The following is a 23,473-nucleotide window of genomic DNA, read 5'->3' on the forward strand; positions in this document are numbered from 1 at the left end:
GATGGACTGTGCGGAGGACTAAGTCGGGTGCTTTGGTGGTGGGAGAGCTACGGTGACTGCATCTGAGGGGCGAAATCCTGAACTGTCAAAATATGAACAAGGATGTAAAACAATAGTACTTCAGTTCAAAGAAGAAAAGAAACATTTAAAAAGGAAAAAAATTGTGCTTTTGTTTCTTGAAATACATACCTCATTTCTGTGCTCTCCTCAATTTCAGAAAATGTCACTGTTGCTTCTGTTCAGAACTTAGGAACAGGCTAAGAGACCTCTTAGAGAGTCAGCCAAGAACGGCTAAAAATGGAAATCGGTCCGGCCCAAAGGAAATAGGGGTACAGGTGCAATGCCTTTTCCCTTTTCCAGGCACCCTGACTGTGAGGGAGTTTGTTTGGCGTTTTCAGAAAGTAGTCATGGAGAGAGACAAGCTCCTGCCAAACAAGATGCTAGAGATGTGGGGTGGGGTGGGGTGGGGGATGTTGAACAAGTCAACAGGCCCAACTTGCTTCAGGTGTGATGAGAGAGGGAAAGCCTACGACTTGGGGAGCAGCCTGAAGGAGTGCACTCACAGTCAAGGGCAAGTCTGTGGGGAGAAGTGACTAGAAGCCAGCTGACAGAGGCCAAGGGGGTGCTGAACACCTACCGCTTTCTTTCAAAGGAAAGACTGAGGTAGATGGCTGGAGGGAAAGAGTGGAAAAAGGAATCAGGTCAGCAGTCCTGTTAGTGGAGTTGGTATTTATTGAGGGAGGGACACTGGAGGTCTTGGAGGGGAGGTAGGTCCCTCCCTCCCCCTGGTCAAGGGTCAAGGATCATGTCTTTTGATTATGCCTCCTCTTCTCTCTCACACAGACACACACACACCTCTCCCCTCTCTCTGTGGTTAAGAATTTGTCAGTCTTCTGGAATCCTGAGCAGCTGCCCAATATTTCTCCATCACTGCCTGGAGCTCCTGGTGAGGGAATGCCCTGGCTGATTGATCAAGGAGAGGATCTGAGCTGCAAATAGAACCCCAAATCCCGAATGCAATAATTCTCTGCATAAGCCTACGAAACAAATACTCTGTGTGAATAACACTGGCTTGACTCCAGCAATAACACAGCTGTTGAAACAGCTTAGTCACCAGGGCGATGGAGGTAGCGTGCGCGGGAATGCTGGGCTGCAGGGATCTGACATTTAGCTGGCTGGCAGCAGCCCTGAGAGCCAACACAGATCTGTGGGAGAGCTGCAGAGAGAATCTGCTTCCCGTCCACAAGCATGCCCTTGTTTCTTTTGAAGCCCAACCATAATCCCCTCCGTGTGTAGGGCAGACTGAAGAGGAAAACTAAAACACTTTAGGACCAAGGAAAGGAAAAGAAATGCTTCGCTCCTTTTAGACACCTGGCTTTTCCCCCTTAATGAACCATGTTTATTTCCTGGATAACTTTTTATTTTTCATACCTCAGGCTGTGCAGAGTATAATTTAGATACAGTGTGTGTTTGGAGGGCAGGTTGGGGGGGGGGTTGCTTGATGTTAAGTGCATATTTATCTAATCTAGAAAATATAGTGACTTTCTTAGTTTATGAGTATCCAGGAGATTATGAAGAAGTTCAGAGGGCAAGTCTTGACCTGATCTTGCTTGGATCCCTTTGGCAGCTTCATCTGCCAGAGCTTTTGTCTGAAGGATTCTGGGCAGATTCAGGCGAAAAATTTAGCCAGTTTCATCAGGATTCGGGGAGGACTAATGAACTGCCACAGGGTGACCCCATTCCTCTTGCAGTTCTTTGAAGAAGTGACCTTTGTGTTTTCTCTTTATCCTGAACTTCTTGTGCATTGTTTGTTTTGGAAGTTGTTAAGTTAAATTAGCCATCCCTTTCCTTTCCTGGTTACTGTATGAGAATGCAGCTGTCAGTCTGAACTCTGCCATCATCTATTTTTAGATTCAGTGTGAATGAAGCTCTCTTTTCTAATTGCATTCAGAGAGAGAGAGCCAGGTAGGTTTTCGTAACCATCAAATCAGCTATTCTAAGTGCCGTGTGTGCTGAGGGTGTCCTGGGGAGAAAGCAAAGCAATCCACTGTGTAGTTTTCTTCCCTAAGCTGTCAAGTTTGTTTTCTCTCCACATTTATGTTGATTATGGTCAAATGGGGAAAAGCTATTGCTGCTTTTGCTTTCCAATGATTTAACACTTGCCAGCTTAGATGGCTCTGATTTCCTTACCTTCGTGAGGATTAGTTCGTTGTGGAATTTAAATTCCTTGGAAAACAAGGAATTCCTCATGGTGATATTTTCTAGGAGATTAAATAATAATGTCAAGCAGGCTGAAAACTGTCTTAGTTGGCCTCAGTCACCTCTTGATCTACCCCTTCCCCCTAAAAAACCCCAGTCTATTTTTCACCGCTGCCAGATCGCCTTGCTTAAACATCTTTCTACATAAAATGCTGCAGTGCTCAGAGCTAGCTTCTTTTCTTTGTGATCATAACCTTGTGCCTCTTCTTTCCACCTTTCATCCTTGCCTCTTCTTTCCACCCTGCCATATTGAATTCATAGATTTCTCTGACAAGACTAGACTATTTTCTAGTTTCATTGACCTTTCATCCATGTGGCTCTCTCTGCCTTTAATTCCCTCTCCTTTTTTTACCTAGTGAACTCTCTTACTCATCCAATGATTCACAGTTAAACATCATCACCACTAGATGAGGTGATCCAGAAGACCACATGTTCTGTGCTACATTGATGCCCTGCCCAGCACTCTAGACGTCTTTGCCAATGTATACTTTATATAAACTTCAAATGTTGTATTTACCTCATGGGATAATTCTTATGTCTGCCCTCCCACCTCACTGAAAAACTGAAGGCAATGAATTTGCACTCTGTGTCCCCCCTCCCCCATCTTTACTATTGTGTGTGGAAACTAGTAGGTGCTTTGAAATGTTTGGTGGAGGAAAAAAGTGAATTATGTTGAATGGTCTTTTTAGCACTAGGGGTTTCAGGGACACAGTGATTCTATTTTGGTGACAGTACCTGATGGTATTGGTTCCTCGTTCCTGATGAGCTTCGTTTGTAGTCCTGTTAAAGTAGGCTTGAGTGAATCTACAGAGACATGGAATAGGGTATGTTATACCCAAATAAGCACTCTGCAATCTGCCTTCTCTGGGCTTTGTTGCCAATATTCCCATCTGTTCTCTTGTCCCTATAGACTTGGACAAGCTTGATACAGACCTCAAAAAGACATATCCTTTTATTGCTTTTCATAATCCTTAAACTCTAGACCAGGTCAGAGAACTCTTGGGTTTCTGGCCTCTGAGATTACATCTACCTTTGTCTCCACTAGGCTTCTCAAGAAAAACACTAGTACAAACCCATATTGTAATTCAGAGAGGGCGAAAGCAGAGAATACCTCTCTTGGGATCATCTCTCTTAAAGATGCCCCTCAATCTAGTTTTGGGAGTAGGCACATTGTCCTTGAAAGGACTATTGGACCAAATTTGAGGAAATATCCTTTTCCCGAATAGCATGTATGGGACTAAGAGGAGTAAATGCCACCAAAATTGAGCAAACTATAGACCTATAGAGGTGACAGAGTGACAAAGAAAATTTGGAGAAATATTGGACAAATATGTTACGTGTTTCCTGTGTAAAGACATGAATTATTTAGTGTCAAGAAGACTGAGGCAGGGGCTTCCTGTTGGTGCAAAGGGTTAAGTCTTAACACTGTGAAGCTATTGGCAGACACTGCAGCATGAGTTTGATCCCTGGCCAGTGAGGTGACCCACACATCATAGCAGACCTTTCTTGTCTCACCCACTGTTCCTGTCAGCAGTGTATTTCAGTCAATCCACCTGTTCTGTCTCTGGTGAATCCTCTCAGCACCACCCCCCACACATACCTCTGGCCTACACCCCAGCTCTTGTATGCATAAATAAAAAAAGAAGACTGAGGCAATCCTTAGGGCTTTCAGGGACCACTCGGTCTAAGAGAGGTACAGGTAACAAGTCAGGTAGTTACTGGATGCACAGAGCAAGGGAAGAGCCCCTGTCTACACCCCAGAAGAAAATAAGCCTTTTTTGTAATTCTGCAAATGTGATTTAAAAGCAGTGCCTTAAATCTGGTGTGCAAGCAAGGGCCCTGAGTATAGCAAATCTCGGTAACCTTGAGTAGCAAACTTAAAGTAGTAGTCAGCATTTACTGAGTACTTACTGTGTGCCAGGGCTGTGCTGACCAAGCCACACATGTTATCTTATTTAATCCTCACAACTCTAGGAGACAGAAATCCTCACTTTATAGACAGGTATCAAGAGGCGAAGGTGATCTCTCCAGAGCCTGAGTTTGTCCCCATCTTTTAAGGCTGGAGTTGGGGGTAATGGGCTACATTCGAGGTGGTTAACCTGGGTGCAGGAGAAGGAAGGGTTTGTGAACTAGGAACCTGGAATGCTAATAGAGCCTTTTCTTAGCTGTTATGCCATTGAGAAGAGGGAGTAAATTAGCAAGACCTGACCAGAGAAAATTGACCAAATGTGGTCATTTGGCTTAATGAATATAGAAGTACAGGCATGCAGTGGGGAGTGAGCCTTCAGATTTGAAACTCAGGAAGGAAATCTGAACTTGAGCTGGTGACTGGCATCCCAGGAGCAGGTGACACCCCTTGGGGTGAGTGCACGGAGTTAGAAAGAAAGGGAGACACTCTACTACCAGGTGAACCCCTATAGAATTTTCTATATTCTGTAGTATTTTGGTTTCACTGGTTTATAAAAACAGTTGATGTCCTGTCCACTTTTCCACAGGTATAGCTGCAAATGGGGTACAATAGGAATAATTATCTTCTAACTGAAAAGATGTCACTTTGCATTCCTTACACTTTGTGTAAGGAATATTTGACACTGACCTAGTCATGTTTTCAAACTCGGCTTATCTCAACTGGGGCATATTGCTTTCAAGTACAGCAAAGGGCCATTTTGACAGTGCTTGAAAAATGTCTCCTTACATGTGGAAAATATTTCTCTACAATACAAATGTTTGACGTGATGGGGACAAACTAGAGAGGTAATGTGAATTAAACTGTTAGGCTGGTTTGCGAAATAGTTGCACTCATTCATTTTTATAACTGCTCACACCCAGGCCTGTAGGGCATCTTAAGAAAACAGCCAGGGCCAAATTTATAATTAGCTGAGTACATTTTTGCCAGACCTAACCATGGATATAGGACAGAGTTGGTTTTGTTATTTCCTTAATTGAAAGCGTCAAGAAAATACAAGCCAGGTCAGAGAGTTTTTGATTGGGGAAAGAACGCTGGCATAAATAACCCCAGATTATATGTCTGCTGGAGGCTGGGAGGAGGCTGGTCTGTGTGGCCTCCTTCTGAGGTTACCCAAACAAACCCCGGTGACTGGCAGCTCCCCTATGGGATGTGGGAATGCATATGAGCTTTTGAAATCTCTTTAAATTTTTTCCCAGGGCAAGGATTTTCCCAGGAAAGTCAAGATTTCTCAGGGAACCTAAAAGCTTTGGACAGCCATAAAATAATTCTTTATTTCCCCTGAATGTAACTTGTCCTCCCCTCTCCCCTTTTATTTCCAGTAAATTGGTCAACAGTATTACCTGACCATCCTAAGGAACTAATATTTTTAAGTGCCTATGTGCCAGGTGGTCCTGTCAGCAGCCTTGAAAGTAAGTCCCACTATTTCCATCTTGCTAAGGTGGAAACTGATACTTATTCAAGGTCACTTAGCCAAGAAGACATAAATATAGAATTCAAAAGCATATCAATTTGGCCCCCAAATTCTTTGTACTTTCCTGGCTGACAAATGCCCATTTCAGAACATGTAAGTGAGAAGCATTTTGAAATCTCATGTTTCATTTCAAACACACACACACACGCGCATGCACACACACACACACACACTCACTCCAGTCCATTCTTACATTAAACAGCTGATCTGGGTTTCTTGGGGATGCTTGGGGTGCTCAGTCTCTTCCTTAGCTATTTGACCCCTACCATGTTTGGCTTATGCAAAAAAGAGGCTTATACTCCTTGCTGGTTTTCCACTGGTCTGTGGAAAACTGATTGGCAAATGTTTTTCTCTTGGGGGCAGAACACTGTAACTCATACAGAGATAAGTGCTAAGGATAGGATTGGTCGGTGGTTCCCAATATGGAAAGGCACAGAGCTGTCCACCTCTGCAGTCTGGGTCAGCTCCTGCAGAACCCGGTGCTTGGTTTTCCCGTGTCAGCGCACCACCCTCGTCACAGCATGGAAATAGTAAGTGTAAAGAACCACCATGCCTTTCCATACCTCCTTTCCTAGTATTCCAAGTGAATTTTCCACCCAACCAAAATGTGTTTCCAAACTCCGTGCAGCTTGGACAGCCCTCAGGATAGCAAAGCTGCTGGTCTGGTATAGGTGTGGAAAACCGTGCATTTCAAATCTATAAATGCCCTATGCTGATACCTTACAGCTTTACTCCCTGGAACTGGTATAACCAGTGTCCTTGTTTTATAGGAAAGGTTCTCCAGGTGCCAGAGGTAGCCTTGGCCTTCCTGCCATTCTCCCATGGAGTTCAAATTGGATTCTTCACCTTCATTAGCTCCGGGGGTTGGGGGCACCGGGAGACTGTTGCCCACGCAGTATCCCAGGAGTCATGAAACCAGTGTTTTATTACATGCAAAGTAGTCATTAAAGCTGAACTTTATTTCCGAGTCCATTGGAGGCAGAACAGAAAATGATTCAGGCGGCCCACTTCACGGCTTTGCTAGATACCTCTGCCCAGTGCTTTCCTGTTTGGATAGGGGTTCATAATGAGAATTCCTGGAACCTGCTAATTACTTTCACTTAAAGGAAGGTATGCGTCCCTAATAAAATGATAATCATGCTACTTAACCCTTCCTGCTTTCTGTACTATTTACTCTAAGCATTTTCCATACAGTAACTAAAGATCACAAAATCCTAAGAGATTAAGTCCTATTCCAACGGGTAAGGAACCTGGACATCCATCTGGGGGTGATAACACAAAGTCCAGTGAGGTTAGGTGAGAAGGTGACTTGAGCAGGCCATTCTCCCTACGGTTTTTGTTTTTCATGTATACCATAAAAGATAGCAAAAGGCTAAGGTTACAGACCGTGAAGCTCTAGAAGCTTCAATCTGATGTTTCTGGGATAACATATTTTGACTTCACCTCACAAACAGGACTGATAACACCTCAGCCTCAGACTACACAGGAAGTAGGTGCTGTGTGTGATGATTAGGCAGACCTTGTGATCAAGTTCATGAACAATAATAGAAAACTTTAAAAGACCTTCACTTGTTGGCAAAGTGGAAAGAATGGCAGTGGAGTGGCCGGTATGAAAAATGTCCCCTCAACAGAGTGACGCAGGGCTTTTACTAGCTTTCCTATTCAAGGATTATGTGGTTTTCTTTGTTGTTGTTTTTTTTTTTTAGTAAATTATTTGCTGCCATGTAAAGATTGAGATTTTTTTTATACCAATCTGAGTATCAATCTCTTTTTAAAAAATGAGAAGGTACCGTCATACTGACCTATATTGCCTCATGATGATGTTTTAGTAGACACACTTTATTCCCAGTAGACACACTTTATTCCCCAGTCCAAACCCTGCCTGTCCCTGATCACACATGTAGTTGGGGGCAGGCCCATAAACCCCAGTGACCCCACCTTCTAGCTTTGTACTCTTTGGATCTCATCATGCATTTCCACTAAGTTTCTGAAATAATGTTGTGTTGACTTCAGCCTTTCCTCCCTTTGAAACTCAGATTAGAGAATTCCAGACATACTATGAACCGTGCTTGCAGCCTCCCTGCAAGTCTGCATATTTCTCTCCTGTAGAAAGCTACAAATGGTGTTTGGTCAGCGATGAGTGACCTGATTTAACTGCTAAGTTTTTGTTTTTTTTTTAATTCTAATGCTTTCTACCAGCAGAGGTAGTCGAGGGTATCGGGACTGTTGGTAATCCAGACAAGGTTCAGATCCCAGCCTTGCCATTTATTACCTATGTATTCTTGGGCATTTTATACAAAGTCTTCCTCATAGGATGGGTATGAAGACTGATGGGAAAAAGAAGAGAATGTTTACACAGAGCCTTTGTTTTTATTAACGACTTACATATATTTTGTGACTAGTTTGAGGGGCTTCTTTCATCACAAGTTAGCCAGTTTTTGTTAAGCAATACAAAAAAAAATGACTATGTTTTAAAACAATTTCAAAATAGCTGTCTCCTCCTGCTATCAGCAGCAATGTCCTTAGGCAGGTTGCCTAAAATCTGAAGACCTCAGTTTATTCATAATCAGAAGGAAATATCTATGCCCACTTCATAGAGTTGTTGGGAAAATTAAACGGGATAATTTAAATGAAAACATGCAAATCACAGAGGCTTAATACAGAGTAATCATACATGAAAACAGTGTTTTAAAATTTTTCCTTGTTTTAAAACAGCATGAACAGTTTTTTGCTCTGGGGATTCCCAACAGATGAGAATAGCATTTAAAGTTGGAAGCAGACTGGAGACAAGACTGTCTGGCCCTTTTCTCTCCCTATGGCACCTGGTCCAAACCAGGCCCACCCCTAATGTTTGTGGGGCCCAAGACAAGAGTACCAATGAAGGTACAGATACTGTATGTCTAAAATTTAAAAGTAGTAAATCAGGCCAGCAGATGATTAAACCAGATAAGTTCTAGCATTGTGTTGTAACAAATTTAACTCTTTAATCAACTGAAATGGCAAGCTTGACATTGGGATTCCTGGATGCCTTAGAATTCAGTGTCAAAATGTGACTCCCTGGTGGTGCAGCGGTTGAGCGCTGGGTTGCAAAGCTGCCCGCAGCCTCTGCAGCGCCGGTTTGATCCCTGGCCACAGGGCAAGGGTCCCACATTACGTGCAGACCTTTCCTGCCACCCGCTGCTCCCCCCAGCAGTGTACTTCATTAGTCTGCCTGCTCTGCTCTCCGCTCTTCTGACTGTACCCAGTGCTTGTATAAATAAATAAATAAATAAATAAATAAATAAATAAATAAATAAATAAATAAATATTTAAAAAAAAAAAATGTGACTGACCAAGAAGTGTGGGACTTCAGCTGCTTATTCTTCCTACCCTTGGCTCCATCGCATGCAGGGACATCGCATGTGTGCTTGTGTTTAGACCCCAAACTTCAACTAAATCTCTGTCAGTATCTTTCTACAAACAGCCTCCTTTTGTAGCCTAAGGGTGCACAGATTCAGTTACAGCTGCCCTTGGGGGGGGTATATCTGGGGGAGAGGCCCTCTGTGCCATGGAAATAGGCAGTGAGTTAAATGGGTGTAGGGTACTCAGGGGTCCTCAGTTCCTGGAGCAGTTTCTAGAACTTTGGGGAGAAGTTAGGCTCTAGATGGGCACATCTTGTTTCTTTATGGTGTTCCTGTCCTGTGAGGAGGGAAAAACTGAAAGAGGACAGATAAAGCGGGACCCTTGTTTAGAGCCCCTTTTGCCTATATCTAAGGCCAAGCTTCTCTAAACCCTAATGCTCCAAGGAATACAGTTTATGAATAGATAACTTTCACAACTTTTCAGATTTGTACTCTTGAGTCTTGTGAATCTGCAAGTCCCCTTTCAAGATAATTGAAAGTCCCAGTTCCTAATCCTAGTATTAGAAATGAAAAGGATGGACCTTCATGCCTAATGTAAGAGCTCTGGCCATTTCTATTGACCACTGGGGCAGCTAAGTGAAGAGCAGCTGTAGCCAGCCTGGCTCCTGACCAAGAGAATATGCAAATCTGAGCATTGCTTCTGCCAAGTTGAACATTCCACAGTTTCTTATAAACATTCTTACTCTTCTCCAATTCAGCTCTGGGTCTCTAGATTGCCTGGTGTTCTAAGTCCAGACTGTCCTCTCAGACTGGGCAGAGATGGAAAGGTATAGGAGAACTGGGTGTCCAGTGATTCTGTGTGCAGACTTGAACTCAGTTAACCTGTTGTTACCACCATGTCTCATCTGTGTCTATTGCAATACCTGGTGTGTTCAAATTCTGAGTGACTTGGGGATCTATTGAAATGTTGGCTTACTTTTCTAGAATATCCCTTCTGTAGAATTTAGCCTGTTCTCATCAATTTGGCTGTCAGGAAATCCTACTTCATCTGTTTTTCATCTGTAAGAAAATTGTTGAAAGCTGTAGTCTGCTCATGTCACTATAATTTTTCCCCCCTGTGATTTAATATTCTTTGTCTTCACCTCTCTCCTTCTCTCTCTCTCTCTCTCTCTCTCTCTCTCTCTCTCTCTCTCTCTCTCTGATGAAGAGGAGGAAAACAGAAGTGTCTAACTGGGGATTTAAGCAGTACTAATAATATGGCAGATGTTGATGTTTAGTGAGAGTTTCATCTACTTCAGAATGACCTCACATCCCTTCTTTCATGCTTCATCTTTTTCTTCCTGGATTTCCTCAGAGAACCAAAGATTTACCGTACTGTCAAACTGACTTTAAACCACACTAGCCAGTGGATAGAAAAGACCTAATTTTATTTCAGTCCATCCCTCTTATGTCCTATGTGTGTTCAGGTTCAGAGCCTAGAACTGAGTCCAGTCTCATAACCCAGGGGGAGCTGACACACCATCATTTTGGAAATATGAGCTGTGTTCCTACCCCCACCCCATTAAGACTCCTCTGTTCTTGAACTTGCTCAACATGATGTAAAACAGGCAAAATGGATAGATGCAATTTTTAATAATCTGATTTCCTTAATGAGTTCTGTGTTGAATTAAATCCAGTCGTGGACTTTACTGACATGGAAGTATGTGTGAACATTCATTTGCATATTTATATGCTCATTATTATATTCCTGTCTCTGTTAAGTGTTTAATTATGGAAAAAAAAGATCTTCACCTTTTCATTAATACTGTTCACAATATGAAGTGTTTTGAGTTTTAGAGAAGTATATTGGAGGTGTACTTGGGGTAATTTTAAAAAGGATGCTTTCAGACTAGAGTGTGTCCAGAAGAGAGCAAAAGGGACTTAAATCATGTCTCAGAGGGATGCTTGACAACCCTGGTCCTATTTCTCAGAGAGAAAAGAAACACACACAGATGAAGTATGGATTTTAAGTACCTAAGATACTTTGGTGGCAAAGTCCCCCGTGTTTCATGTGACCCCTGCTGGCAGATGCAGGACCAGTGGCGCATGGTGTGGGGGCTGAGTGCTGGCCATCAGTCACAATCTGACCATGTGAGCTGCATCAGGGGAAGGGAGGCCCCCATCTCTGGAGGAGTTTAAGTCAAATCTCTTTGACTCCTCAGCAGAGTGGTTATGGGAGGGCACACAACTTCAGCTTCAATCTTCATTCCCATGACTTTTACATCTTCGGGCTTGGAGTTTCAGGTTTGTACTTGGATAGGAACTAAGATACTTATTTTATTCTGCTAGCTTCCATGAAGAACTTAAAAGAATTTTGAATTAATTGGAGTGTGTCTTCCCAGAAACCATTTCTGAACTCGGAGTGCATCTTTTCTCTTGCAGGAGAAAATGCAGAAGTTTCCATGGATGTCTCCCTGGCTTACCGTGATGATATGCTTGCTGAATGGACTGAAATGGCCCACGAAAGAGTACCTCGGAAACTCAAATGTACCTTTACGTTCCCCAAGGTAGGATATTTGGATGTCTGAATTAATGGGGTTTGGGTTGGTTTGGTTTACAGATATGTGGGAAGATTTGCTTTACAGTTCACAGATGTGTCCATTATTTATTAGCATGACCCAAAAAGGTTGGTTATAATCATTTGTCACAGTAGAGAAATGTAGATATGTCATGTCCCTGCAAAAGTGGAAGGAACAGAACACGGAATGTCTGTCAGAAATGATTTAGTTTTGAAGAAATACTTCCATAAAATAGCTCTTGGTTCTTTGGTTAGTGGCTGAAAGTGTTTGAGGACTAGAACTTAGTAATTTTGAGACTCAATGCTTGTATCTGCTTCTTTGTTTCTTGGGCATCTTTTTGTTGTTAAAGTTAATAATCAGATGTGCTGACTAGCAATCCCTGTGAACACCACAGAGAAAAGGAGGACCAAAGGGAGGACATCATGTTCATTTGAGACTTTCTGATCTTATTACACATCTCTAGAACTCTTCATTCTCTAGATCTTGCAGAAAAACGCATTCAACCACACGTAGGAGGAAGAATACTATCCTGCCTTGAGAGTAGGGAGACATTTTCTTTGGACAAAACTCTTACATTCTTTTTGGATTAAGATTCAGGAAATGACTTAGTGACTCTCAAAGGATAATGGGATTTGATTTGATGATATGAGGAGCCAATCAAACGGGGAACCGTTTCAAATGCTAACGGCTGTCTATTCACACATCTCCCCAAGATTGTTCTACCCACCCCTACTCACTTATCCACTCTTGAAAGTCTGTATAAAGGTCAAATGAACCACAGTTACTATTTCTGTTTGATTACTCTTATTCCTCAAGGGTGTTAACATGGAACATCATCAGCTAGATGATTTCTGATGTCCATTTGGGTACAAAAATATTCTCATTTTCTTTGTGTGAAGTACAAGAGATATCAGACTCCACTGAATTATATTCTTGATATGTCTTTTGTCATTTGACATCTTCAGATCAGTTACTTCTGAAACATTTGAACAGCTTGTAGCATCTACTCCATTGATTTAGTTCTTCTCCTCTCCTGACACTGGCCTTTCTTTCTTTTTTTTTAAAGATTTATTTATTTATGCATACAAGAGCTGGGGTACAGGCCAGAGGTATGTGTGGGGGGTGAGAGGATTCACCAGAGACAGAGTGGGGAACAGAACAGGCAGACTGACTGAAATACACTGCTGAGGGGAGTAGTGGGCGAGTCAGGAGAGGTCTGCTGTGCCATGTGGGTAGCTCCCTGGCCGGGGATCAAACTCGTGCTGCAGTGGCTGCGGATAGCTTCATAGGCTGCGTCTCAACCCCTTGTGCCACCAGGGAGGCCCACACTGGCCTTTCTTAACTTCTTTTTTTTCCCCCTATAACTGCAAAGTTAGGGTTCCCTAAGAAATGGTAAGAAGTCTGTGAGTACTATGCTCCAGCCTTCTTCATCTAACTATGAAGAGGAGATGAAGTGGGGTAGATTCACAGTATTAACATTAGGTAATAATGTGAATTTAGAGCAAAACATACCTGGCTTCCAGGCTATGTTAGCTTGTGTTAGAAATGTAATCTGTTTCAATTTCTCTTTTGCAAAATGGGACAGTAATCTCTGCCTTGAGAGCATTTATAAAACCAGATGAGACAATGATGGTAAAAGATTATTATTATTTTATGGTGGGATATTAGCTAGATGGGCCACGAGAACTCTCGTAGGTGAACTATACACCCTACAAATTAACACACCTCTTGTGGTACCTGGTGTTGATTATGTCTCCCTTTCCCAGGCTCCCTAGAGCTGAAGTTGACCTGAAGTCAATTTTTTCAGTGGCTAGTGAGACAGAGAAGTGGAAGACATCCAGAGACCCCAGGACAAGGAATTAGAGGAGGTCTAGTAGAGCCCAGAGGTCTAGTAGAGTTATAGAAAGTATTGTTTGAGTATCAACAGCATCATCATCATTTGGGAGCTTGTAGGATCAGGTCACGCACCCCAAACCCTGAATCAAAATCTCAGGGTGTGGGACCAAGGAATTTGTTTCAGCAACATTTTAATTCCATCTCATTAGCTAGGTGAAGTTTGTGAATCAATGCATAGATTTCCTCCCCCCTAACCCCCCCAAAAAAAGCCATCTGGAATTGTTTGGATAGGCTTTTGGGACCAATCTGTAGGTTAAAAGAATGGTAGAGAGAAACTGGAGGTAGCAGCAGAGAGGAATATCTAACATTTTCAGTTCTCTGTATGCAATGGAGGAAATTGTTTAGAAGCCTTCCTAGCTGTCATTGCAAGTTCATCGATTCCTTCCGAGGTGATGCTGTTTGAATATCTAAGCCAAAGGTTATAAAGCTTTGGGATATGGAATTTCATCCTCAGAAAATGGAAAAGTCATTTCTCACCTTACTTATGCGCTTGGAGGGCACTGAGAAGCAGAGTGAGGGGGAGGTTATTAGAAACCTGCAACTGCTTCCTAAAGATGGTGCTTAATTATCTTTAGGATGTGTTGATCCCTTTTGAGAAAGATATTAAACCTTGAAAAGTGTGAAGGAAATGAATCATCAAATCTGTTTTTTGATTGCCATAAAATTTAGTCTCAAGTCTGAAGATTAAATGAGAAATTGCTTTAAAGCTTCTTAGTCCCTGGTGGATTATGAAGTTTAAAAAAAAGTCAAGTTGCCACCTGCTGTAATTTGTCCTAATTAGCTGGTCTCCTGCTGGAGTTAGGGGAGGGCTGAGGTGGAAGGGAAAAAAGAAAAGGAGAGAGAGGGTGGGGGAAGGGAGGAATCTTCTTAAATGCCCTAAATACTGGCAGAAAGTAAAATCTCAGTATGTAAGGCAAACTTCCAACAGGATACAGTGAATTTGTCGCCAAGACAGGTAGGCCAGGCTAGAATCTCAGAATCAAATGTTTCTCTCTGAGTTGTTGAGCTGAAGTCAGTTTTCTCAGTGGCTGGTGAGACAGAAAAGTGGAAGACACCCAGAGATCCCAGGACAAGGAATTAGAGGAAAGCCCAGAGGTCATTTGTAGGGTAAGGTAAAAAGTATCAGGCCTTTCTGCCCTCCCGCCATTAGGATAGATGAGGGAACCCTGTGGTCCTGAATACATGCCTGGTGGCGGGCACCTAAGTGGGTACACCTGGGCTGAGAGACTGAGTTTATAAGGGCGGCGTCGCGGGGACGCCAGCAGAAGCCAAGAACAAACAGAAGCCGAGAGAAGAAGAAGAGAAGCAGAGAGAACACCAGAGAGCCCAGATAGAGTGAGGATTTGCTGGGGGCTGGGAGGGCTGCCAGCCTCCCGGCCCCCCACACCCCTGCCTGCTATGTGCCTGGTAAATCTAAATAAAAGACCTGCAAAAGCCACTGAGGACTCTGACTCCTCCTTTACCCGGTCTGCTGGATCAGAAAACCTGCACTGTGGTCTTCCTGCCCCTACATCATTTTACTGAACTATCTTGCTTTACTTAGAAGGAAGTTGTAAAGTCCAGGAATGGACACGGTGCAGGTTTTCTGATCCCATGCAGACTGGGTAAAGGAGGAGTCAGAGTCCTCAGTGGCTTTTTGCAGGTCTTTTATTGGGATTTAGCGGGTACACGGCAGGCAGGAGTGCTGGGGGGCTGGGAGGCTGGCAGTCCTCCCAGCCCCCAGCAAATCCGCACTCTCTCTGGGCTCTCTGGCGTTCTCTCTACTTCTGCTTCTGTTTCTCTTGCTTCTCTCTCGGCTTCTCCTTCGGCTTCTGCTGCTGCTGGCGTCCCCGTGACACCGCCCTTAAAAGCCCAGTCTCAGCCCAGGTGAATCCCATCTCCCTATGCTCACACCCTACTCCAGGTGCCCGCCATCAGGCATGCATTCAGGACAAGGATCCATCATCTATCCTGATGGCGGGAGGGCAGAAAAGCCTGACATTTTTCTTTACCCTACAGAAGTAAAGCCAAATGAGCTGGGTGACCTTCTCAGGGTACCCAGCAAGGGGCTAGGTCAGCACTAGAATTGACGTGCCTGCCTGGCAATCTAAGGCCAGACCTGGAAGACCCATATTCTCAGTGCAATTCTGCCACAACTTTTGGCAGAATTATGCAACACTAAATTGCATAATTTAGTGACATTGCACTAAATATGTTTTGTTCACTTCCCCCTCAAACTCTCCATTTCTATAAATTAAATAAGACCCTTGCTGGAAACACCAAAAAACCCTCTTCTTGGGCCTCCCCGGTGGCACAGCGGTTGAGCGCTGGGTTGCGAAGCTGCCCGCAGCCTCTGCAGCGCTGGTTCGATCCCCGGCTGTTCCCCGGCCACCGGAGGAGGGTCCCACATGGTGCGCAGACCTCTCCGGCCACCTGCTGCTCCCTTCAGCAGTGTACTTCGGTCCTTCTGCCTGCTCTGCTCCCTGCTCTGGCTCTGGTGAATTGTCTTACCCTCCCGCGCTTCTGACTGTACCCAGTGCATGTATAAACAAATAAACAAACAAATAAATAAAACATGCCTCTATTAAAAAAAAAAAAACCTCTTCTTGATATCATCACAGAGGACCATCTGCTTCCTCAGTGCAACTTAATCTGATACTGAATTAGATCCTGCGATATACTTTTAGCGGTTTCTTTAGAACCCTAATACTAGCCCTGATTTATAACTAAAACAGAGAAAGGAGCAAAGGAAGAGAAAGAATCCATACAGTAAGAATCATTCAACCTGTAGCTGAGTTTTGTAAAAGAAGTAGGATGCTTTCACAGAAGAATTTTTTAATTGAGGTAAACTTGGTTTGCATCTTATATTCATTTGGGGGTTATAGGTTCAGACCCCTACAAATGTATATTGCGATACCATACTCAACCCCAAAACCCCCAAAATCCTCCACCGTGTTCTACTGGGGATCCCTGCCTGACTCCCCTTTTAGTTGCTCAGTTTTGTAGTCAGAGGTCAAGGATTTGTTATTGCTTTGGTTTTTCCTGAGCCTTTGTTTTATTTTTCTTTATTCCATATATAAGTGAAACCAGTGGAAATTGTCTTTCTCTTTCTGATTTATTTTGCTTAACATTATCCTCTATCTATGTTGTTGCAAATGGCAAGGGTTCATCTTTTTTATACCTGAGTAGTAGTACACACACACACACACACACCCCATTTTTCTGATCCACTCCTATGTCCTTTGACACTAGTTATTTTCCAAATCTTGGCTGTTGTAAAGCAATCCTTGTATACTGTTGTTAGGAATGTAGATTGGTCCAGACTGGAAAAGAATACAGAGGTTTCTCAAAATATTAAAATAGATCTAGCACATACCCCAGCAATTCCACTCTTAGAGTGGAATTTACCCACAGAGTACTAAAAAAAAAAAAAAAAAAAAAAAAAAAAAAAAAAAAAAAAACCACTAATTTGAAGGGACATATGCACTCCTATGTTTATACAGAAGAAATTTTTAAATCTCAGAAGTCTAATTGGTAGTTCTGATAAGAATCCCTTATACATTTGAAGATGAAAAGTACCATGATTGATTTGTGATGTCTGCCATGAGTACTGAAGGGGAAGAGATGATGCACATAAGCCAGATATTTGCCCGTTATACTTCTACTTTTGTCTCATGTGCCTTCTATCTCTGTACAAAGGTCTGTTTATGCATGCTAAACTCTGGCTGTCCAATAAAGAATCCCTCAAGATTACAGAAGAGGCAAAAACCCTTCCCACACTGATTAGACAATAGACTATTTATTATCTTCCTTTTGATTTCTTCATTGAACTTTTTTTTTCTCTGAAGACTTACAGAAAATTATGGAAGTCCTGAGAATTCGGCCAAGAACTAACAAATTAGGCCTCCCCTATTGTTTGATCAGTTGCCAAGCAAACATTTCAGCTGGCATATAAACCCAGCTTTGATGGCAGGCACTCATCAATTCTGCTTTATCAGAAAAATGACCCTGCTATTAAGGTTCAAGCTTCTCCATGCCCACATTTACACTCCTACCCCCACCCCTTGACAGGGACACTTAGTCAGGAGTCCTTTTAGGTGGAGCAGAATTTGGTTTTCAAAAGCAAGCTGTGGGGCCTTCCTGGTGGCTCAGCCGTTGAGTGCTGGGTTGTGAAGCTGCCCGCAGCCTCTGTAGCGCCAGTTCCATCCCCGATCCCTGGCTGCTTCCCGGCCACTGGAGGAGGGTCCCACATGGCTCACAGACCTCTCCTGCCGCCCCCTGCTCCCCTCAGCAGTGTACTTCGGTCCTTCTGCCTGCTCTGCTCCCTGCTCTGGCTCTGGTGAATTCTCTCACCCTCCCACGCTTCTGACTGTACCCAGTGCTTGTATAAATAAATAAATAAATCTTTAAAAAAAAAAAAAAAAAAAAAAGCAAGCTGTGCTCTTATCCTCCTGTCTCCCACAGCCACGTAGGAGGTTCCTTATACCTCTTCACTCTTTTGGCAGGAAGTCCAAGAGACTTTCTAGAAACTACACTAATTTTTTGCTTAATTAGAATCTCTGCTCCCCTGCCTTCTTCCATCTTGCCTCTATATGGGTTAGGAAGCTTTAGAGATAGAAAATTCCAAATGGGCATACCGAGCAAACTAATCTCATTATTCCCTTTCATCCCTTTCTATCTTCCCCCAAATTTTAAGGGCTCCATGAGTTGCTTTTTTTTTTTCCCCTGTCAGTTAAAAAAAGAAAGCTTGTTTCCAGCTTCTTGCAGCTGCTTCTGCTGACCAAAACCATGACACTAATTAGCCATCATCCAAGAGCATGATGAACATCAGCAGGGGCTTCCTCTTGAACATTTAAGAAGCTGACTGCTCCACAGTCTTAGAGGTCTCTGAAGATGCACTGCCAATAACAAACCCCTGTAGCCCTAGTAGACCGGGTCAATCTGCTGTGAGGCTCTAAAGGAGATTGAAAATGTGAGAAGGTGTTAAGAGATAGAAGAGATTTTTAATGTAAGATTTTTAATGTAAGATTTCTGGTTCTACCTCAATATGGCTCAATTGTTTTTTGTTTTGGGGGATGGAGAGGGTAGTAGGCAGCAGGTAGACACCATGCCTCCAGTGCACCCTAGTAATCTGTACCTCTAAGATACACCTTTAAGCATGGCTTTTAAAAATTGGTGATGTGAGACAAAGGTAAGAGAATGCAGACATAGTCTCTTGTAAATAGTGACCCTCCCTCAAACCCCCTGTTCTTCTTCCAGACTGTAGAACATGAGGGTCGACACTATGAATGTGATGTCCTTCCATTCATGGAAATCGGGTCTGTGGCTCATAAATACTATCTTCTAAACATTCGATTGCCTGTGAATGAGAAGAAGAAAATCAACGTTGGGATTGGGGAGATAAGGGATATTCGGTTGGTGGTAAGTGCTCTGTTTGAATCAGGCAGCTCAGATACCAGAACAGTAACTAATAACATTGGTTCTTTAGTATGTATATTGGAAGGGAACTCTATTTTACTCTTGACACCCTCATGCCTCACTTGTGTCATCTAAGAAACAATAACAACATACCCATGATGGCTGAGATCATAAATTTGTGTGTGAAATTATAGAAACAAAAAGAATGCAATTAATGTGCCCATTTAAGATTTTGTTATAAGGGTCATTATTTCATAATGAGTAACACCAAGATAAAAATTACTTTTCTTTTTACATATTTTACCTTGCAAGCAGACCTTGCAGAGACCAGTGGTGTTTTTGTTTTTGTCCATTTTCATTTGCTTACTGGGGGAAAAAATGTAGAGCATAGAGAAAAGAGACCATTATAATTAAAAAAAAAATCATACAGGAAATACATTGACCCTTATATTACATGGAATTGAGCAGCAAGCATCCACTTATGTGCAGATTTTCTTGTAAATGGACAAGGTAAACGTAAAGTGACAATAAATGCATTACTGTAAATGCACTCTCCTTATGCTTTTCTTAATAACATTTTCTATCTTTATTTTAAATATAGTATATAAGCTATAAACACAAAATATGTATTAATTGACTGTTTTAATTATCAATAAGGTTTCCATTCAAAAGCAGACTATTGGCAGCTAAGTTTCAGGGAAGTCAAAGGTTATCCATGGATTTTGGACTTCATGGTGGTCAGAACGCCTAAGCCCCCATAATGTCCAAGTGTCAACTATATATATTCATTTTAGAAAATTAGAAAGCATAAGAAAATAAACAGAAAAACATAAAAGTTACCTGTAATATCCTACCAGCTAGAGAAATTGATTCTGGAATTTTTCTATACATTTATGCATACATGACCCTTAACTTACAAATAGGGGGATCCCACTCAAGTGACTCTTTTGTTTCTTGCATTTTTTCACTTAATGGCATATTGTAAGGATTATATATATCCTGCAGCCCTGCTTAACATTCTACTGTATCGATTTACCTTAACACATTTTATCAATCTGAACATTTTGGGTATCTAAGATATCACCAACTTTTCAGTGAATACTGTGCAGAAAAAAATCTTTGATTGTGTTCTTAATCATTACCTTGGCATAGAGTAGGTCCATTTTTATGCCTTTGATTTATATGTCTGCAATGCCTGAGGAGGGGCTATGAGGAATATGATAGTACATGCTGTGAATGTAAAAGCTCTTGATCTTGGAAGTTCAGCAGACAAGCTCTCTTCTCATGTCTCCACAAAATGCATTTGATGGTAGAAAATAGTGCTAAGATCTATTCACTTTCAAAATTATGATTGATCTCTGCCTAGGGAATCCACCAAAATGGCGGTTTCACTAAAGTGTGGTTTGCCATGAAGACCTTCCTCACGCCCAGTATCTTCATCATCATGGTGTGGTATTGGAGGAGGATCACCATGATGTCTCGACCCCCTGTGCTTCTGGAAAAGTAAGAGCTGATTTCTGAGCACTCTCAAGGAACACTAGCATAACTTGATTTGTTTTCTGGGGTCTCGTTCATGCAGTCATTGTGTGAAACCGCCAGTGATTTGACCAGGAGTCATTCTGTAACTCTTTTTTTTTTTTTTTTTTTCCTTTTCCTCCTTCAGCTTCCACTTGCAAATTGCTATTAAATCCCCGGAGTTTCTACCCTCCTCTCACATTTCTAGATCTTCCTTCTATCTAGTTATTCATTCCTATGTTCTGATACCTCTCTTTGATACAGTGGAAGAATTACCTTGTTACTAGCTAAACCAAATCCCCTCACCTCAGGAGAACAATGCTTTACAAATATATCCGCCTTCTCTCCCACATCATTGACTGTTCCCTTTCTGCTCTATTAATACCATGAATGTCCAAACATACTAAAACCATCTTTCTTAGACAAATCTCTTCATTTCCCCTGAAACCAACATACCATTTTTTCTGTTCCTTTTTATACTAAGATTCCTCAAAATCTTGTTGATATATCTTCTTCTGATGTTCTTTCTTGATCCCATGTCACCCATCATTAAAGCTGTTCTTGACAGGATCACCAGTGATATCTACATTCCAATTCAGTGGTCATTTCTTTGTGCTTACTTTTCTTGATTCATCACCATCATTAGATATAATTGATCACTTCCTTTTCCTTCACAGAATGTTCCTATTATAGCGTTTTTTCTCCTTTACTGACCTTTCCAACCATCTTTACAACTTCTTAAAATTTTGAGCCAAGGCTCAGACATTGTACCTCTTCTCTGTTCCCCTTGTGATCTCATCTACTCATTGGACTTAAAAATCATCTCATTCCGATGACTCTCAATTTATGCTCTCAACCTCAGCCTCTCCCAACTCTACATCCAGATGTTCCAGCTTTTTACTTAAATTCTTCACTTGCACAAAAATGTAATATATATGAAAAACAATACTAGGTTTCCTCCCACTTCAAACTTGCTCCTCTTCCAGGTACCCCTTCTTAGAAAAGATTAACCTCATTCTTTCAGTTTCTGTGGCTAGACATGTAGGAGTTATCCTTTACTCTATACCCACCAGGAAATCTTACCATTCCCATTGCTAAAACCCTAATCTAATCCTCATTTCTCATAGATGACTAGAAATAACCTATCACCTGCTTCCATCATTTTCCTTCCTCCAATCCCTCGTAAGTATAAATTATATCAGCTCATTTCTGCTCAAAGCTCCCATTGGCTTTCCATTCACTTTGCCCTGACATACAGTCTTTGGTGATGACCTGGATCTTACCACCTCTGATTTCAACTCTTATCCTCTCCACGCTCCACCATTCTCCTGATGCCACCCACCAACCCCTTAGTGGTGCTCAAACATATCTCGAATACTACTACCTCAGGGCCTTTGCACTGGCTATTGACATCTGAAATGATCTTTCCCATACACCTCTGTGGCTCAAGTCCTCATTCCTTTTAGGTCTTGTTCTAATGCCTCCTATCCTAGAGACTTTTGCTGCATACCTTATATAAAATGGCACCCCATAAATCTCCATTCTCTTTCTTGCTTTATTTTTCTTCGTAATATTTTCTCTATTGTGTTTTCTCCCACACCACTCTTCCCAACTCCATCTGAACACAAGCATCAATAGAACAGAATTTTGTTCACTGTTGTATACCTAGCATCTAGAATAGTGATTGACACATAGCAGGCACTCAATAAATAAGAATTTGTTGAATGAATGAATGAATGATACATACCATACATTGTTTAACCTTTTTTATTGGATCCTTAGTACTTTCAAGATAAATTTCAGATTCTCTAATGACGTATCAAGTTTCTTCATGAGTAATTTTCTTTTTATTTCTCTGATAATCATGTCCTATTATTTCTTTTTATGTGCTACAGGCAGATCCCCAAATGCTCTAGGCTACTCCAGGTTTTATGCTTCCATCCTGGCTCTCACTCTGCTTAGTATGCCCTTTCACCTCCCTAACCTTGACTTACAACTCAGCTCTATTTCTGTCTCTGTTAACGTTAGAATTCCTGGTAGCAGCTTATACAAGTCTATCATACTGTTCATTACTTTATTTGATTCTTATCTAATATATATCTTCATCTACATATATCCCTATGAGTGAAAGGACTGGTTCTATTCATTTTGGTGTCAATAGCCCTTAAAAAATGCCTGATACATGATCTTTGCATAATGAATATGTTTATCATGGGTATGAATGAATGTAGAACTGAAACAGTGACAATAAAATTAGTGACTGAAAAATTAGTGTTATATTGATAGAGAAGTGATAATAGTGTGATAGGGGAAAAACAAAATAAGAAATAAGTAGCCAAGGGAATTGGTATTTCATATTGTTTGTAGTCATTTATTATTAAAACAAATATCTGTATGCATTATGCTTGTGTAAGTATGCATATACAAGTATGCATTAAGGGGTTAGGGTAATCATATAGAAATGTCAATATAATGCTTCTTTATTTTGCAGTGGTGTCATTGAAATAAGACATTTTGCGTTTTGATGTAGAAATTCACTTCAAAAAATAAAAATTGACCATATGGTTTCAGCCCAAATAAGTAACATCTCACCTCCCCAAACTGCTTTCGAAAATCTGCTTCCCAGATGAATAAAGTGTCTTTCCTGATATTTTCTCACCATCAGAGTCATCTTTGCCCTTGGGATTTCTATGACCTTTATCAATATTCCAGTGGAATGGTTTTCCATTGGATTTGACTGGACCTGGATGCTGCTGTTTGGTGATATCCGGCAGGGCATCTTCTATGCAATGCTTCTCTCCTTCTGGATCATCTTTTGTGGCGAGCACATGATGGTATGAACCTCCTGGTGAAGGGACAATGGGTGAGGCAGAATCAACTAGTAATTGAGTGAGCTGTTCACATTCCTGCTTCATCATTTATTAAGTAGAAAAGTGACCTAATCACTCTGGATCTCAGACTCCTCATCTGCAAAATGGAATTTATAGACTTCAGTACTGTTTTTGTGAGATTTCATTGAGATAATGGGAGTAACTTACTTCACAGAAAGTAAACACACATGTTAATG

General features: G+C 41.7%; 1 protein-coding gene across 1 annotated transcript in view; it reads left to right on the forward strand.

Annotated features, from left to right (window-relative positions):
• Positions 1 to 23,473, forward strand: part of WLS (Wnt ligand secretion mediator) — a 103,207-nt gene that overhangs the window by 55,774 nt on the left and 23,960 nt on the right. The window contains exons 3-6 of the mRNA XM_037499507.1: positions 11,462 to 11,586; positions 18,733 to 18,894; positions 20,258 to 20,394; positions 23,072 to 23,240. Of these exons, the coding sequence (XP_037355404.1) occupies positions 11,462 to 11,586; positions 18,733 to 18,894; positions 20,258 to 20,394; positions 23,072 to 23,240 (593 nt within the window). The remainder of the gene's footprint in view (positions 1 to 11,461; positions 11,587 to 18,732; positions 18,895 to 20,257; positions 20,395 to 23,071; positions 23,241 to 23,473) is intronic.

Source organism: Talpa occidentalis, unplaced genomic scaffold, assembly GCF_014898055.3.
Source record: "Talpa occidentalis isolate TD23 unplaced genomic scaffold, MPIMG_talOcc4v2.1 talOcc4.9, whole genome shotgun sequence".
In the NCBI taxonomy this organism is placed as follows: domain Eukaryota; kingdom Metazoa; phylum Chordata; class Mammalia; order Eulipotyphla; family Talpidae; genus Talpa; species Talpa occidentalis.